This window comes from Phymastichus coffea, unplaced genomic scaffold (genome assembly GCF_024137745.1).
Source record: "Phymastichus coffea isolate CEN01 unplaced genomic scaffold, Cenicafe_Pcof_1.1 PCOF00082, whole genome shotgun sequence".
Taxonomy (NCBI): domain Eukaryota; kingdom Metazoa; phylum Arthropoda; class Insecta; order Hymenoptera; family Eulophidae; genus Phymastichus; species Phymastichus coffea.
Genome location: NW_026706893.1, coordinates 628,235 through 644,623, shown reverse-complemented (window position 1 = coordinate 644,623; position 16,389 = coordinate 628,235). Strand labels below are relative to the sequence as shown.

The following is a 16,389-nucleotide window of genomic DNA, read 5'->3' as shown; positions in this document are numbered from 1 at the left end:
ATTTATTATTATTTTACTTTGTAGAGGCAAACAGTTCGTTGTACCAAGTTTCTCTCTCTTTCGCTTTTATTATTTTCAATGACACAAAATGTAAATTCAAGGTTAGGCAAATAAGCAAACTACTGATAAAAGCGAAAAGTGTAATGAGTCATCGTTAAAATTTTCCTCGAAAATTTGCGGCATGTGATATATTAAAAGCAAAGCCTAACGAGTTAATCATAAAGTCATTCGATCTGGAATAATACGCGCGCATTGCATTAAAATCCAATCCGGCGAACAAATTTTTGGTCGTAACAAAAAGCAATCAGCGAAAGCAAAATGATAATACCCGTGTGTGCAGGCGCGAGCATGCGATACGTCATATTCGGGCGAATCTCCGAATGAGCAGAGAGAGAGAGAGAGAGAGAGAGAGAGAGAGAGAGAGAGAGAGAGAGAGAGATGACGTCGATTTGCATGATCCGATCGGCGAACCGCAATAAACGCGCTCGAACTTTCGCTAATCCCGGGCATTTTTCCTCGCGCTCGGGGCTTTCCAATAATTGGATTCCGCCGCCACCACGGCCGCGAGACCGACGCATCCCGGAAGTGGCGTCGAGCTTACGTCGATTGTTAAATAGGATACGACGGGGACGAGGACTACTGCATACTCTTCCTTTCTTTCGCAAAACTCGCGGAGAAATGGATCAGCTGCTTCGACAAGTAAAATTGCAATAGAAAGAGGTATTATTTCAATAAACAGTGACGTCGAGATTAACGAAGGCTTTTCGAATTGGATAGCGCACTGAAAATGATAAACGAGCGTCTAAGTGATATCGGACAGCTCGGGATGAAAAGCTACCGTCCGTTAAAAGTAATGGAACTTATGGTTAATCGATGCGTGAAAATGTAAAATGGCGTGGTTTAGTTTGACTATATCGGCAGAAACTGGTGCGCACAAACGGTTTAGAAAACGTGTGACCCATCCATCACAGCATCCCACAGCGCACAACCGCTAATCGCGACACTCTATTTCGATCGGACGAATGTGTGTGTGCGTATGTGTGTCCCATGCCAGTAGCAACATGAAAGTGTCTCTCTTTGCTTTGTCTGACCACATGGAAATTGCGTCGCTGTGCGCGCCTTACTACTCGCTGAATTTAAATTCGGAAAATAAGCTGAGAATACTGTCTACGTGTATGCACACAGAACCAACCAATGCATGCATATGCGAGTGCACGCACCTCCATACTTATTTGCATTTTACGCGTGATCTTGCGCGCACGACCACGTTGAACTTGAATCCCTCTCTTGTTTTATACACCCCTCGCGTGCCTGCATGCATATGTATATTTTGCGAGCGAGTGCGAAAAAAAAAAAAGAAATAAACAAGATACTCGTATAGCGCAAGATACGTCGTAGCGCAGTCGAAAGTTATTCATGGCTCCTTTAGCATATGCAAGCATAATTTGCGCGTGCGTTCGTTAATTTTCGCGGACGTTGCGCGTGTAAAAGTCATCGCGTTGAACCGCGAGAGAAAAAAGGAACAAAATTCAAATGAAAATTGAGCCAAATGTACGCTGATTCAAACAAATTTCGTGCGCGGGGTAAAAAAGTTAGCTTGCGCACGATGAACGGGACGCGCGTTTACATGCAATCGCTGATGCACCCGCGCACCCCGTCGTACGTGCGAAAGTAGTGGGTGCGCGCACGCGCGCGTATGTGTACGAAACAGTGTCATTCCCATGCAAATGAGAGCCGAGGGGGAGCTCTTTCTATCACCCGCCATTAGGTTTTGAATTGCACTTCAATGTAAAAGGGAACTCTGCAGCGGCGCATGTTTGCGAGGGTCGCGTTGTTGCAATTTTTTTTTTATCAAGCTTCATTCAGCCATGAACTACATAGGTAACGTTCATTATCTACAATACTTTTTGGTTTTCGGTGATCAATAACACCAAGAAAATGTCACATTCCGGTAGAAATAGTAAACTTCTGATTGATGCTACTTTTTGTACAATATTTACCTTCAATCAATTGATCAAGCATTGCGTAGATGTGGGAGGTCGCCTCATCCGTCATAACCCATCCTCCAGTTGTCATTTCTAACCGACCTTCTTTCACTAGTCTTTTAACAATCATCTTTTTGGTGGGGTGTGCGCTGGAATGACACAAAAAGTACCGTATTTACCGTAGTATTTTTGTATTCAAAATGGGAATTCCGCTATGAAATAATTCGCTATTATTGTTGAAATTCTCGCGTAAATTTGTGCGGAATAACAACGTGAAACTAACAATCGTAATTACGTTTAATAGTTCTCCAAAGCACACGCACAAGCTGCATAAATTGCCCAGAGCAGCTTTGCTATATGTAGGATCAAATGTTACGAGGGGCAACTGTGTGAAGAGGGACTTGATTAGAACAGCAGCGGTACAAATATTTGTTTGAATACCAGTTTAATTTTCAATAAACTTGTAATATTACCGAAATCAATGTGCCATAGCTGTGGACGATTTTTCAAACAATAAAGCTAATTTAGGACGCTACTTGATTTATTATCATTCGCGTCGAGATAATTGAATACACTGACGAAATACAATCTACATCTTTTTAATCAACATTGCTTTCTTATTGAATGCGCTTGAATTTTAGATTTCAACTTATATATATATATATTTACAGTGGTTACCTACCTTTCCCACCACAACGATAAAAAAGATACTTCGCTCCATATAAAAGTCATGTTCTGCCATTGCTGCAGTTTCGTCACCATGTTGTTTAAAATGCTTCGAGTAGCGCTGTGGAAGTATTGCTCGAACGTTTTCAACCATCCTGGGTCTGTATGACTATGTGGAACTAATATAACCTGAAACAAAAATAAAATTACATCGGTTAAAGAACTTTTCTTAATTTTATGGTGAAAATACAATAAATTCATTTTAAATTAGTAAAATCGACGCATACTCCAGCTGCAATAACAATTACTTTGTTATTTAATTATTTATAGCTTCGAGAAAAGAGAAACATTTTTTTAGTTTTTTTATGTTGACGACCAATTTACGTTTACTTCCTGATCGACGCTATGGTAGGAAGAAACAACTGTGGCCTGGGCGTAGAGTAATGTTTACTATGCCATGTAGTAAAATTTATCAAAAGTTGTAATTTTTATTATAGATGTAATAACTTTTATAACTCTCTGCTATAATGCACATCTATTTTTATGAAATGTCAACATGCACTATGTATTCTACTAATTTGTATTGTAACATTACATTAATTTATAAAGAGTACGTCATGATCGTTGAAAATGTAGCACTTTATATTGTTGCCCGAATATGCCCCACTTTATGGAAATATAACGATTTATAGTAATTCATAGTTTTAGGTAGACGTATAATACAGGAATCAATATCGCATTTGCTTCGTTTACGCGTGCATGCAAAGCAGTAATTCGGGCTAATGTTCATAACGAAATGCTACCGAAATATCAAAGCTGGTTAGAATGAGCATTAGTGTATAAAAACCACGATCCAGTTCGAGTACCGTCAATAAGAGGCAACGATACATTCACGATGCGATTTGTCATCACGCGGCTTTGATGAACATTATTACGTAAACAATAGCAATATTCGATTAATAATTATTAGTTCATGTTATTATTATTAATGTTATTAATAATAATAACATGAACAGTGACAGACAATGTGAACGTAATACACTAGTAATGATCGTATTCTGTACTTATTTATTAAATTATAATTATTACAATGTTTTAATACTTTGTAGGTTTGTCTTGTTTGATTGCTCGTAAACGAATGATCGATAGCCGTTGTTTGCTCAGCCTATTCCCTAGTTCTGCTCGTTTATTTTATGTTTATTTATTACTATAGTAACTAGTTCATTATAACTAATTTTTATATGAACAATTCAACTATTTCGAATCTATACTTATCACGGCATTCCGTCTGCAGGAAGACCACTTTGTCTACCTGCTGCGTGCCTCGCCATTTACCGCACACCAACGTGTGCGAGGGTGAGAAAATCTGCCCTCGGTCTTGAATGCCCGCCACAATGCCAAGTCATGGTATATTTTTAATAATGTAACTCAGAATATAAAAAACTATAACAGAGAGTGAAACAAAGGTATGTTCTATTCGGAACAGACCGACTGAACTGTCGGTATTTATTTAGCGAATCGTGTATATATACGTGAATATTGAGTTGGAATGTTAATTAATCGGTGGAACGCCGACTACACGGCTCATACCAAGTTGAGAATCAACATCTAAGGCTTTCGCAGCAAATCGATAACTGCTCGCTCTTAATCATCCTCAAAGACAGGGATCTGCTTTGCTCCAAGCCACTTGCCCGCTGCTCTCACATTAATTTACTTTGAGCCCGCCGCAAACTACTGGCATCAACCACACGCTCCGATCGATATGCTCAATGCGCTATTGAGCTATTATCAATTAATTTCAGGATGAGGTACGCAATAATTCATCCACGCCGTCAAGTTCTGTCAGACATGAAGTAAATCAGAAGCTCGAGAATGAATATAGAATGAACGAACGAATTCACGAAGGTTACGCCTACGGGCCTTAGCGACGGATGTCTAGTGGAAAAGTGAAAATTCTACAACGCACAGTTCAAGTAACGTTCAGAAGCTCCGTGACGATAATAATGAACCAAGTCGTTTTCAATTTATTCGTTCGTAAATCACGAAAAATTTTCGATGTATTGCACTGTTGGCGTCTACGGCAATGTCGGTTCTTCCGTTCGAGTCGTTTAGTAAGTCCGCGACATTTCCGGCTATCTTTAGATGGCATTCTTGCTCCACGATCGGATGTGAACAGCCCGTATATCGTGCTAAAAAGTTTATCAGACTGACGCGTCAGTATCTCAGCGCGCGGACGCTGCTGTGATTCCTAAAATGTTCAACAGTTGCGGTCGTAAAAGTTTAGGAATCCGGGGGGGCCAAACTTCTGTAACTGCGAATCCCAACTACTTTGAAATACGTCTGAAATGACGCCATCATTCCTAATTCTGATAAAGTTGGCTTGGTTGTTAGCTGGCCGAGTGCCCGCGCTTGGATAAAATAGCCTCTAATGATATCTAAGTGATTGATGACGCTCACGCAGTTATCTGCAATCAGACACCTTCACCAGGTTATCATTTGACAGTGGAAGGGCCGCTAAAGATGAGCTTGCAAGCCTGCAATACAGAGTTGTTCGTGGCTCAGCGCCAAAGTTTCTTTTGAAAATTGAAGGAAGATCGCGTTTGAGACGCACCAAGCACCCGCAGCGCAATGGCATGGATAGGAAAAGCTGCTTTGCCGATAAGCACTCGCTCATAATCAAGCCGAGGAGGCCGCGCTGCAGCGCTTGCAAGCCTCGCGTACTACGACTCCGCATAGCTTGCCGCGTGCTTCTCTCGCGCTTCTCTTCCTCTTACGTCGTAAAAATCAAAGTGCCGCTGGATAAGGGCTTCTTTCCGCGCTCGCTCGCATGCAAAATCCAAAGCTGAGGGATCAATCGACATTTCCCCCGGAAAAATGCAGCCGCGTCATTCTTTTACGTTTGAAAGGCAAAAGCTCCCCGTAGGCCTTTTCACAGCGGAAAAGACTACTATTCTTTGCTGACATTTTTATTTTGAGCGAGGTTTATGGTATTTTTGTTTAACGTAATTTTTTCGTTGCATAAGATATTGTCAAAAAATTAATGAATCGTCGATGAAAACACCGACAGACACCAAGATAGATGAATATTATTCGATTAGTTAGAGGTTTTAATTTGTACCTTAAATATCTAACGAAAAAATAATTAGCAATACAGTAGAGAAATTCATTATTATAACAACGATGTACTCAAAGACAAACTTTCATTTGTTCTAAATTTCATATTATCCCTAATTGGAAACAAGAGTAACTGTACGCGCGGTTATAAAAAGAAATATGAGAAGCGGTAATGTATTCCTGCAACGAACAACGCATAAGAAGACAACAAAGAGGAGAAGAGAAAGAGGAAAAAATTGGCGTTAAAAGCAGCGTGTTGAGCTAGGTAGCCGCGTAAAACGATAACTTATAATACGCGAGTGCCAACTCAAAGCACTTCCCAAGCCAAGCTCGCTCTCGCGCGCTTGCGATATAAATTCTTCGAACTTGCCAGCGACGCGAACACGGAGAGAGAGAGAGAGAGAGAGAGAGAAAGAGAGGCCATTATCTAGGAGCATAAAGTATATGCGCGGGGGAGGCTAACAGGATACTGCCTGGGGAAGAACGGAACACAAAACGCCCAGCCGCACATGCATTCGGCTCCGGTTGAAACGACTCGTAAAAGGACGCGGATTTTTTTCACCCCTACCTCTCTCGCAAAAGGCTCCGCGTAGCGCGCGATATGCGTCAAAGCCAGCGGCATCCGACCGACTGGTAGTCGCGCGCAAGCAAGCTTAAGCTTCTAATTTAACTGCCTCCCAGAAGCTTTTTTCTCGTACCTCTTCAAACTAATAATACCCTTTGTGCGTCGTTTCGCATTGAAACACTTGAGCGTGCACTTGTCAAGCTTACTTTATTGCCGAATTCGTATAAATGTTCGAGAATCTCGCAGGAGCTTTAACGACGACAAACACGAGACATTATGCGTAAAAGCGAGCTCCAAACGAAAAACGTAAAATAAGACTGGAGCTTCCGAAGAATCCATCCTTTCGTCGCAACGATGCCTGGACACATGCTGCGGCATGCGGAAGGCCGGCGGATATGGACGGCCGGATCGATTGGCAGTATCCTATCTCTCGCTAGCGCACATGACCATCAACACCACGACGGCGAGCGAAGACGGGCTCGTGGATCGCACGCCGCCAAGTTTGCATGAGTGATGATCGTAAAAACTAGCTGACCAAGCTGACGCCTTTAGTTCGATGCGCGTCGTGCTCGTCCGATAAGCACTGATCACCTCATGTGTTTATTGACGATTTTATCGCCACTTGTTTCATCTCTTCAATTTTCGACATTTTTCACTACGTCAGTTTCAGTTTGGTTTATTGAAAATATATCGACTTATCACATAAGTGCATGGCAAACAAACATTTACTTTTAGATAGATATATGATTTCATGTATAACTCACCACAAACGAAGGTTAGACCCAAATGAAAGTTTGAATAAAAATAATGTCTTTTAATTGCTATAATAATTTTATTACTTGGAAAATTACAGCAAATAAACTAATTTAGTTAATAAAAGTTTACTTTTTTTGTTTTTTTAAAGTAGTTGTTATCTACTAATCGTTAAGCCTTTTTCATTCGTTTAAGCTTGAGCTTCAGTCTCAGTCTGACAATTATGCAATTTTAAATTTCGTAAACTCAATCACAATTATCCACGTTACGCAATAAATAAAAATAAAACTGTAATCACATCAATGGGAAAATTAATAAATAAGGATTTTAGCGGAAGAATAAATAATTTAAATAAATCATGGTCACTTTTATCTATTTTCATCAAAATAATTTATGCACTTCAGTTACCTTGGCAAAATACTCATTTAAATGTTAATTCAACGAGAAGATATTCTTTTACTAAAGGTAAGCTGTTAACATCGTTAATTTATTGACTTCGCTCAAACGGAGAAATTGATATTTTCCCTGCGCTTCATAAAATGCCAAATATAATCTTGTGAAACCTGAAATTCGCCAATCATTGCAATTTATTTTATTGATCAAATCAATGTTATGCTTTATACATATAAACTTTGAAACTTTAAATATTTGCACAAAGAACTTCATTCTATTTTTTTACTGCTTTTATTCGATCAGAACTGGTTTCACGACGTGCATTTACGCTATTATCAGATTTTTCAGGTATATAAGAACCGCATCAGCGTCAGACTGTTTCAGTTCGATTTTATCAAGCCTAGACAGGAAACATTTTGGTAATATTTCGGTTTGTTCGACTATTTTAGTTAATTTAAAAAATTAACACGTTCGTTAATATCATTCAATTTGAAAAATTATACAATACCTATAATAAAGTTTTTTATTGCATGATTTCAATTAAAACATTCTTTCTTTTTGTAAATATTCTTATAAATTTTACTTATAATGATATATTTATAAATATATACATAATTATCATATATACCTATGTAATTATAACGACAGTTTATTACAGCCGATGATGTTCATTCTTATTACATCTACTGTATCTCTTTTCTTATGTCTTTGTGCGACCAAGGCAGAATTTCAAACACTATTTAGTAGAGAAGAAGCCAATCCAAATACTGATGATATTTACGGCTTAAATTCATTAAAAAACTCAACTTTAACCTACAAAATTTGTAGGAATGGAGAAAACATACGTGTGAAACAGTGTAAAATTTTTCAAGAAAATTTGGACAGTGAAAACAAACAATCGAAGTATTGCGAAATCACACTCAATGGTGAAATAGACGATGAATACGTTAGTGTTGTTGCTCTTGGAACTGACAAAGCAGTGGTTAGTTGGTATGATGAAGCCGAGAAGAAAGAATACTTTTTGAGATACACAATAGTGCACTTTTCCGACTGCAAAATCACTGAAGCAAAGATCAGTTTTCAGAGATCAGAGGATCGCTTTTTAAACCAAGCTTATAATGTTGATGTCATTCTACAAAAAGACGATTATACGTTTGATGTGCTCTTTGAAAATTCAACAATTTGCGGAGGAAAAGTTTGCAAGATAACATTTGATGATCAAGGTAACCTTATCAGCGGTCCTACTCCATGGTATACTGCTCTCGACCATTCGTTCATTTATATTAACCCCAATTCGATTAATGGAGCTTACGTGGCTAGTGAAATAGTACCATTTACAGATAAAGCTAGAGTCTCGTTACTAAAGCCTGAAGGTGAGTGAATTTTCAATAAAACTTAATGAAATATATGTCACAAGTTTTCGACATCATTGTGACAGTAGTAGTTCAATTTTTTATTTTCAAAAAAATGACATTTACATCGTTGCTTCAAAATTCTTCAACATTAGAAATAACTCGTTGTTTTCTACGAGCAATACTGGGTTAATTAACAAATTTTCTATCAGTCTTTTCAAAAATGTTATATTCTAGAATAATGCTTTTATACGAGATCTTGTAAAAATATAATCCTCAACGTCCGAGTCAAATAAATGATTTTGCAGAAAAATTAATGATATTAACTTTGCAGGGCTAAAGATTTTAAAACAAGTGAATCACGTTCACATAGATGACGCAACTGAATACGGATTGATCCGAATTTGTTACATCATCAATCAAAATAAAGGCTTCAATTGTGACTTATTTGATTCTACAGGAGAACTAAATTCAACGATTTCAATAGATTTGGATTATGCGATTGACATAGATGTATATAATACGCATGATAAAGGATTCATTGTTGTAATCAGCAGTAAACCAAGTGATTCTGGTTTTCATTTCCATTTAATGAAAGTTGACAGTAGCGGAAAACAAATAGGTCCAGTGGAAGTGCCTCATTTTCAATGTAAAGTTGCTTCGGATGAAAAACATAGTCATCTTTTTGAAAGAAACTTAGGTGAATATTGTGTTACTAGGGTTTGCCATACGGGACAAAAATATAATGCCATTAGCAAATGTTTCACCGCTGATGATTTGCTTGTAAAAATTCCTTAAATGTAGTTGAACAAATAAATTTATCACTTTAAATGCATCAAACACTAATTTGGTTCTTTTGATTTTAAAAATAAATATTTAATTCAATAAATATATTAGCTTGATGTTAATAAGTTATTGACTGCACAAAATTACTTACATCGTATGAAATCACAAATTTCAGAATTAAGAATAGATATTAATATAACATAGATAAAATATAACGAGAAGTGAAATTTTGAAAAAATAATCCTAATGATATTTTAACGTTGTTTCCAAACAATAAAAGACAGAGTGGCTCACTTGCGCATAGCATGTTTATACTCAACAATTTAGAAATTTCAGATATACAGCAATCACAGTGCGACAATTCAAATCTAGCGAGGTACAGCAAGACGATGGAGCAAACTCTGACGCGTAGGCGAGTAAGATTTGATAGGCCGAGATGGTTCGGCGTGTAGAGGCGACAAGAGATGGAGCTCGCACTAGGGCTGTATTAGTCGGAGGAGCGAGCTAGCCGCGGTCTCATGCATACCAATAAGGCGTTCGCTGCGCTAAGACCGTACGTCCTCTCTCACGCTCCCTTTCTCGAGTCTGCGCGGTGCCATGGCTAGGGCTTTATTAAGCTCTACCGAGAATGTTCGCGGTCAGTAATTAACGCCCGGCCATTCATCGGCCACCGACTCCACGCGCAGCTACTATCTATACCCTCTCCTCCTCGCGTCTTATTGCAAGGCTTCTCTCTCGCGTGGCCAACCTGTCGACCTCATACTTTCATTTGGCTGTCACCGTGCTGTAACTTGCGACAAGCCCGCTGCCGCTCTAATATAGTGCCGACCATTCATTGACTTTCCAGCTCATCTAAACAATGCTCTAGTTCGCAGTCTCGTTTTTCATTTTGTTCGAACTCGCCGTTGTGCGTCCTTCCGTTTTTTGGTTTTTCATGCTTATAAAGCGGCTGAAATTCACGTATTTTCATTAAAATTCAACTTATTTGTCGCTATTTTCAGGTCTTGTCTGCCACGCATTCAACGATTATTTAATTCTCGGCTGACTATAACAGACTCGGTCCACTTGTTCTCCGAAAATCGAATGAAAAAAAAAAAAAAAAAATGTGTTGATAAATAAAGCAAACAAAGCAGATTTGTGCCAGTCAATAAAAGAGTTATTGGTTGGAGCCTGCTCTGGATAAAATCGACGAGTTTTTTTTACGTTCATTCGCTGTGCGCGAGAACTAGCGGCGAATGAGTATCGGATTGAAATTCGTTAAGAACGAGCCGCGGAGAAATAACGAGGCAAGTCCAGTGTGCGTCGGCGTTTCGAGGGGGCAGGTTGCACGATTTATCAATTAATCTGGGCTTCAGTCTCGCTCGCTCTCTCGTCCGAATTCAATGGCTGCGCGTATAACGGTGATTCGGCTGGAAAGCGAACAGCACTTTCTCTCTCTCTCTCTCTCTCTCTATCTCTCTTGCCCGGTGTACGGCTCATTAGCGAAGGTGGTGTGGTATGGCATACAGCGCCTATAGCCGCGGCATTAGAGGGCCAGGAGGAAGGAAACTTCGCTAACGAATCTTCCGAAGTGGCCTCGTCGGATATACACACCGGCTCGCTCTCACTCGCTCCCTTAATTAGCGCGAGCGAGCCTCGAGAGCGAGCTGCAAGCCGAGATGAACCATCAAGATTGTGGCGTTATGTACATATAGCTACGTGTGCGTACACCGGAACCTCCGAATAAATCAAGCGTCTTCCGCGTACGTTTGCTGATTCTACCGCTTCGACATTTTAAATTGATAATTAGCATATACTGTCAAAGTTGATCCTCGCCCTTGTTTACTTCGATTGTCTTGTGCTGTCCTTTTCGTTCTTATTGATTTTTTTAATTTTTCTCAAATACAATTTCTCCGTTTAAGTGCGCTACTTTATACGAACGCGTTTGCAGAAAATAATCATAAGCTAACCCTCGGAAACTTAATCCTTGCTAACTGATATTGCCCTCAACTTCGTCGGTCTATTAATCATAATAACTCAAATGCGGAATTATTACTGTAGCAGTAAGAGCGCTTCGTACCCATTTATATACCTATAGGAGCACAGCAAGTAATGGACCGTTTGGTAGGGGATATACACACGAGAGCAGGACTCCCCTGCCTGTAGTGAGCATTCCAATGCTTTACCCCGATCGCGGAATTATATCCGGCAAACTTAGCAGGGTGAAACCTTAAAACCCCTCCTGTGGGACATATCTATATATATACATATATTACATGCCACGCGTTGGACAAAAAGAAAGACAAAGTTCGTGCGCCATGTCTAGTGGGGACATATTCACGAGCGTGAACGTGGTAATTATTAGAGACGAAGAAAATCATAAGTAAACAGAACGCGATAGCAGCTTGTGTAAGTTTCACGAGATGCTGTGAATGTATGACCATAAGATGCGAGCTGAGACTTTGTAAAAATGTCGTGCGGATATTGTCGTATGCAGGAAAAATGAGGAGACAAAGTGTCGCGCCCATGGGGCTCCAAGACTTTTATTCCTTTGAGTTAAATCTGACGTTCGCTAGATCTTTGACGTGAATATTCAAAGTTTGCAAGCGACGAAGAATAATGTGATTTGATATTCGCAAAGGGAATTTTTTTCTTTTTTTTTTAAATGTTTTCAAATCCAGGTTGAATATGAATTTCTGAAGAATACGCAGAAACCACGCATAAAAAAATCAGCAAGCCCTGCGGTATAATGAAAGCAGCATTTGAAAAAAGAATGTTCGCTTGAAACTGCGAACGCAATTATATCGAGTCAAAGTCGTGCTTCGTCGGCACAGCCGGAGATGCTCGGCGAAAGACACAAGAGGCACGCTATCAAGCGAAAAGTGAGAGAAAGCTTCGAATATTGCGGGCAGTGAGAGAAAGGGAGAAAAAGCGGCGCTCGCCCGCTATATTTCTTCGTTAAACCGAGGGCTGAGCTTGGGCTCAGGCAAATTGAGCCAATAAGGCGTGCGTCGATGCGAGCGCACGCGACAATATCGTGATTTATGCCGATATCGTGTGGCGACGTTTTCTTTTTTTATTTGTCTTGTCGGCCTTAAAAACGATAGATAAAAGAGAACTTGGCACACCATTTCCGCAGCCGCGTGTCCATTTATCCAGTGATTCTCGACGCTTTATCGGCCCAATTTCTTGTTGCTAATTAATGGTTATAAGTCTAGAGCTTAACTACTACCAAGTATTGGGAATTTTTTTTCTTAATAGATCGGTATTATCTCATATCGTAACTTTTACAAGACAGCTAACTTTTAAAGAGATCAACGGTATAGCTTTCTGTTAATTTTTTCTCTTGAAGCTTGTCTGGCACGTGGTTATTATCAAAATATCAGAAAAGGCGAAAAATTGGTTACTATACTAGTTTTACGTCTTTTGATATAACTAACTGATGTTAAATTAAAATTGGAGCTAGTAAACTTATTGGGAAATCGACAGTAATCCAAACGTAAGCTGCTGTCGTAATGTTGATCCTTCAAGCTTCCCCTTTATTGCAACACCGCTAGCCAATATACTCTTTGCAAAAAAGAATAAAGAGAAACGCGAGATTTTCATTTTGAGTTGAAATAAAGCTAGCCAGCGTATTCGAGGGATTAACGGAAAACCTGGACCATTAAAAAGCTGCACACTGTGCACTTTCAATTAAAGAAGCTTTTAAGCGTTTCGTTCGAAAAGCTCATGCGCGTTCAATTGAATTACTCTGTTGCTGATAGAGGAACAAAAATGACGAAACGGAGAGATAGTTTGATTGATCTACTTTCAAATCTCAGTCAATTTTTTTTTCATTCTTTCACTTAGCCCCTCTAAAGCAATTAAGCGGGCTACTTATAGGAACAATTTTCAAATTCTAAGGAAAGAAATAAAGAATAATTATCGAGCAAAGTAACTCTCTATTTCGACGTAATTGAATCGTAAAAAAGACACTTCTGCCAACTAAAGCGAATGCCATAAAGAAGCTCGTAATGCCGAAAGAGAAACTAGCTGAGCAGCGTTGTGTAAGCGAACGTTGAGTTGAGAAGGTGCCGGCTGACCAATACGAAATGTAACCACTTGCGCTTGGACGCAAACGGGCCTATATACTTCAATCTTCTCTAACAAGGTGATAGAGACTACTACCCTCGACTCATAATATTATACGAGGATGGCGCGACGTGCGGCTGTTATATGACACGCCAAGCAATTTGCGAGTGCGCCAAAGTGTCGTCCTTTCTGAAAAATAATGTGGGCACTCTTGCTCCCTAGCTATAAGATGAGCGACCGAGGTACGTGTACGGTTTTATGTAGCTTAATACAAAAAACATGAAAATCGATTGTGTCTGCCAGTGTAATATTATAGATTGCATACAAACGACAATAATATTATTTGCTTAATTAATTATTAACTTGAAATTTTTTTATAAAGGCATGACACGTCATACATTTTTTCTTTATAAAACATTAACTATTCTGCAAGATATTCGATAACTATGACCACATTTTTCGACAAAGAAATCTTTACATGTTTCTCGAGCTTTGTCTTGCATTTTATTTTGCGCCTTTACTACAAATTTCTAGGTCAACACATATCGTCGATCAGGAATTGCAGTTTTCGATACTTCTCAATGTCATTTTTCCAACATATAGTAAAAAATTATTGTGAAAAACGTCCTAAAGAGGCCTAAAAATTAAAAAGAAAATAAAGGTAGGATTAGGAATTTTAAAACAGCGCGTGATAATCTCTAAGACGTGTTGAACAACGTGTCGCGGTAGAAGAAAACTCGAGAAGACGCAGGATGTCGAAGCCCGTGCGAAAGAAAAGTGTCTGCCTCGCTGTCGCCGATACTAACTGGAAAAATCCAAAATCCAACACGCGTGAGCAAAAAGCGTTTAGGTACATAGGGTAATTAGGCAAAAACACAGCTGCTCTCGGAGAACTACGTGCCTTCGGCCTCGCGGCGTTGTATTGTATGTTGCGACCGAGCAATTATTAAAGAAAATATTATTTGTAAAACGAAAGTGACCGAAGTTGTCTAGAATAAGTCTGCGTTAGTTTTAAGTCGCTTACTTATTGTATTCGCGCAAAGCAAAATGCCCGTTGCGAATGTGTTTATTAATTGAATTAGAAATTAATTATGTATGTTGTATGCTTAAAGTATCAAGTTTCAAACGGCCCTGCTTGGCCTTAACGTGCACGAACGCAAAGACGTTTCGTGACCGCAAAACCAATTCCTGACTCCAAGAGTCTGACTTTTGGAAGCCGTTAGACCTCGCGGGAAATTCGACTTCCTTGGGTCGTCCAGGGACGGTAAGGGGGGAAGCTACAAAGCTGACCTAAGGGCCGCTAGGTTAACGAGTCTGAGTTCGAATAAGCGGGGATGTGGCTAAATTGTGCGGCGCGTAAGGCCCAATGAGGGAGGTTACCCCCGCAAAACTGCTGCGGCGACTCGAGTGAGGCGCGCCGCAAATAGTTTTTGTTTTGTCTCGCGTCACTCACAATTAGGCGTGGGACAGGCAAGTTCTTTTATTCGTGAGCGGATTTGTGAAAGTTTGATTGTAAATGCGGTTAATTTTAGATATTTTACTTCATTTATTTCGGGCTTTTCTTTTCGGGGTTTTTATGCCTTTGATATTTTTCTTATTTCACTTCAAATACATTTTTATTTATTTTCCACTAAAACAAAACTTCTTATATTTTTGCTCACCCCGTTCCTTTCAATTATCTTCAAGTTTAAGATGAAATTTCTGACAGAGTTAGAGCTTTAACCAAAAAATATGAATAAATTTATATAACTCTTCGAAATAATCTATTTAGTTTGACATAGTCGGAATTCAGAATAAAACCGAGCAACCAACCAATTGTCCAATTAATGCTAATCAAAGTAGTAGAGGTATTTGATAAAAAAAAACACGGAATTAGAGTCGACCAGAATAGATTTAGCGAAAGCTCCTTTTGTAAGCTTCAGCGCGCAAATCCATTATCCGATTGGTCGAAAGGCGGGCGTAAGTACAGAATTGGCCTTAACGACCGGTCGTTAGACTATTGGCCGTAAGTGTCGTCTCGTTGATTTGCGTTTATGTGCCATTATTCTTGCTTTTAAAACTAGCAAACTTACTTAAGCCATTCAAGTTGATAATACTGACTAATAGCATTATGCGCTCTCCTATTGTAATCACGGCAAACAAGATAATACAACAAGAGCGAGCACAATACGTGAATTGGTAGTCGACACAAACAGAAGCTTCAATTATCCTGACGTGATTTTGAATTTTAAAAACTAGTATTAGACGAAGAGTGATTCAGTTATTAATTATTGAAACTCATTAAGAAATACTGTGAATAAATCGGACGATGATTAGAGTAGATTAGAGATTTTGATTAGACATTTGGCAATTAAAAAAAAATGCTTGAATATAATCCATGTGCGTAATTCGCTTTCTGCGACGATAAGTTTCCTGCTCGTCGCACGCCCCGAGGCTTCGAGTGGCGAAAACACACCTCGGAATTGTTTCGTGAGTGAAGCCCGAATTACCGCTCGCGATTGGCGTACATATACACTGAGCAACCCGCGGCAGCGGCGCGGTCGGTTAAATAATTTATGCATACGGCTGAGATAATTTCTCCCTGATGTTCCCGGCTACAGGACACGCCAAGCACGCGGGGTATGTAGTTCCGAGGCAGTCATTTAACATTGGAGGAGCTTCGCGCACAAGACAGCTGCGAGTCGCCGCGTAGCCGAGTCTAGCCAATTTTTAATGGAGAGACTGC

General features: G+C 39.5%; 1 protein-coding gene across 2 annotated transcripts in view; it reads right to left on the bottom strand.

Annotated features, from left to right (window-relative positions):
• Positions 1–16,389, bottom strand: part of LOC131668661 (alpha-mannosidase 2) — a 141,686-nt gene that overhangs the window by 17,113 nt on the left and 108,184 nt on the right. For both annotated transcript variants that reach the window (XM_058943018.1, XM_058943017.1), the window contains 2 exons: positions 2,668–2,840; positions 2,001–2,134 (listed from right to left, as the gene is read on the bottom strand). In XM_058943018.1, the coding sequence (XP_058799001.1) occupies positions 2,001–2,134; positions 2,668–2,840 (307 nt within the window). The remainder of the gene's footprint in view (positions 1–2,000; positions 2,135–2,667; positions 2,841–16,389) is intronic.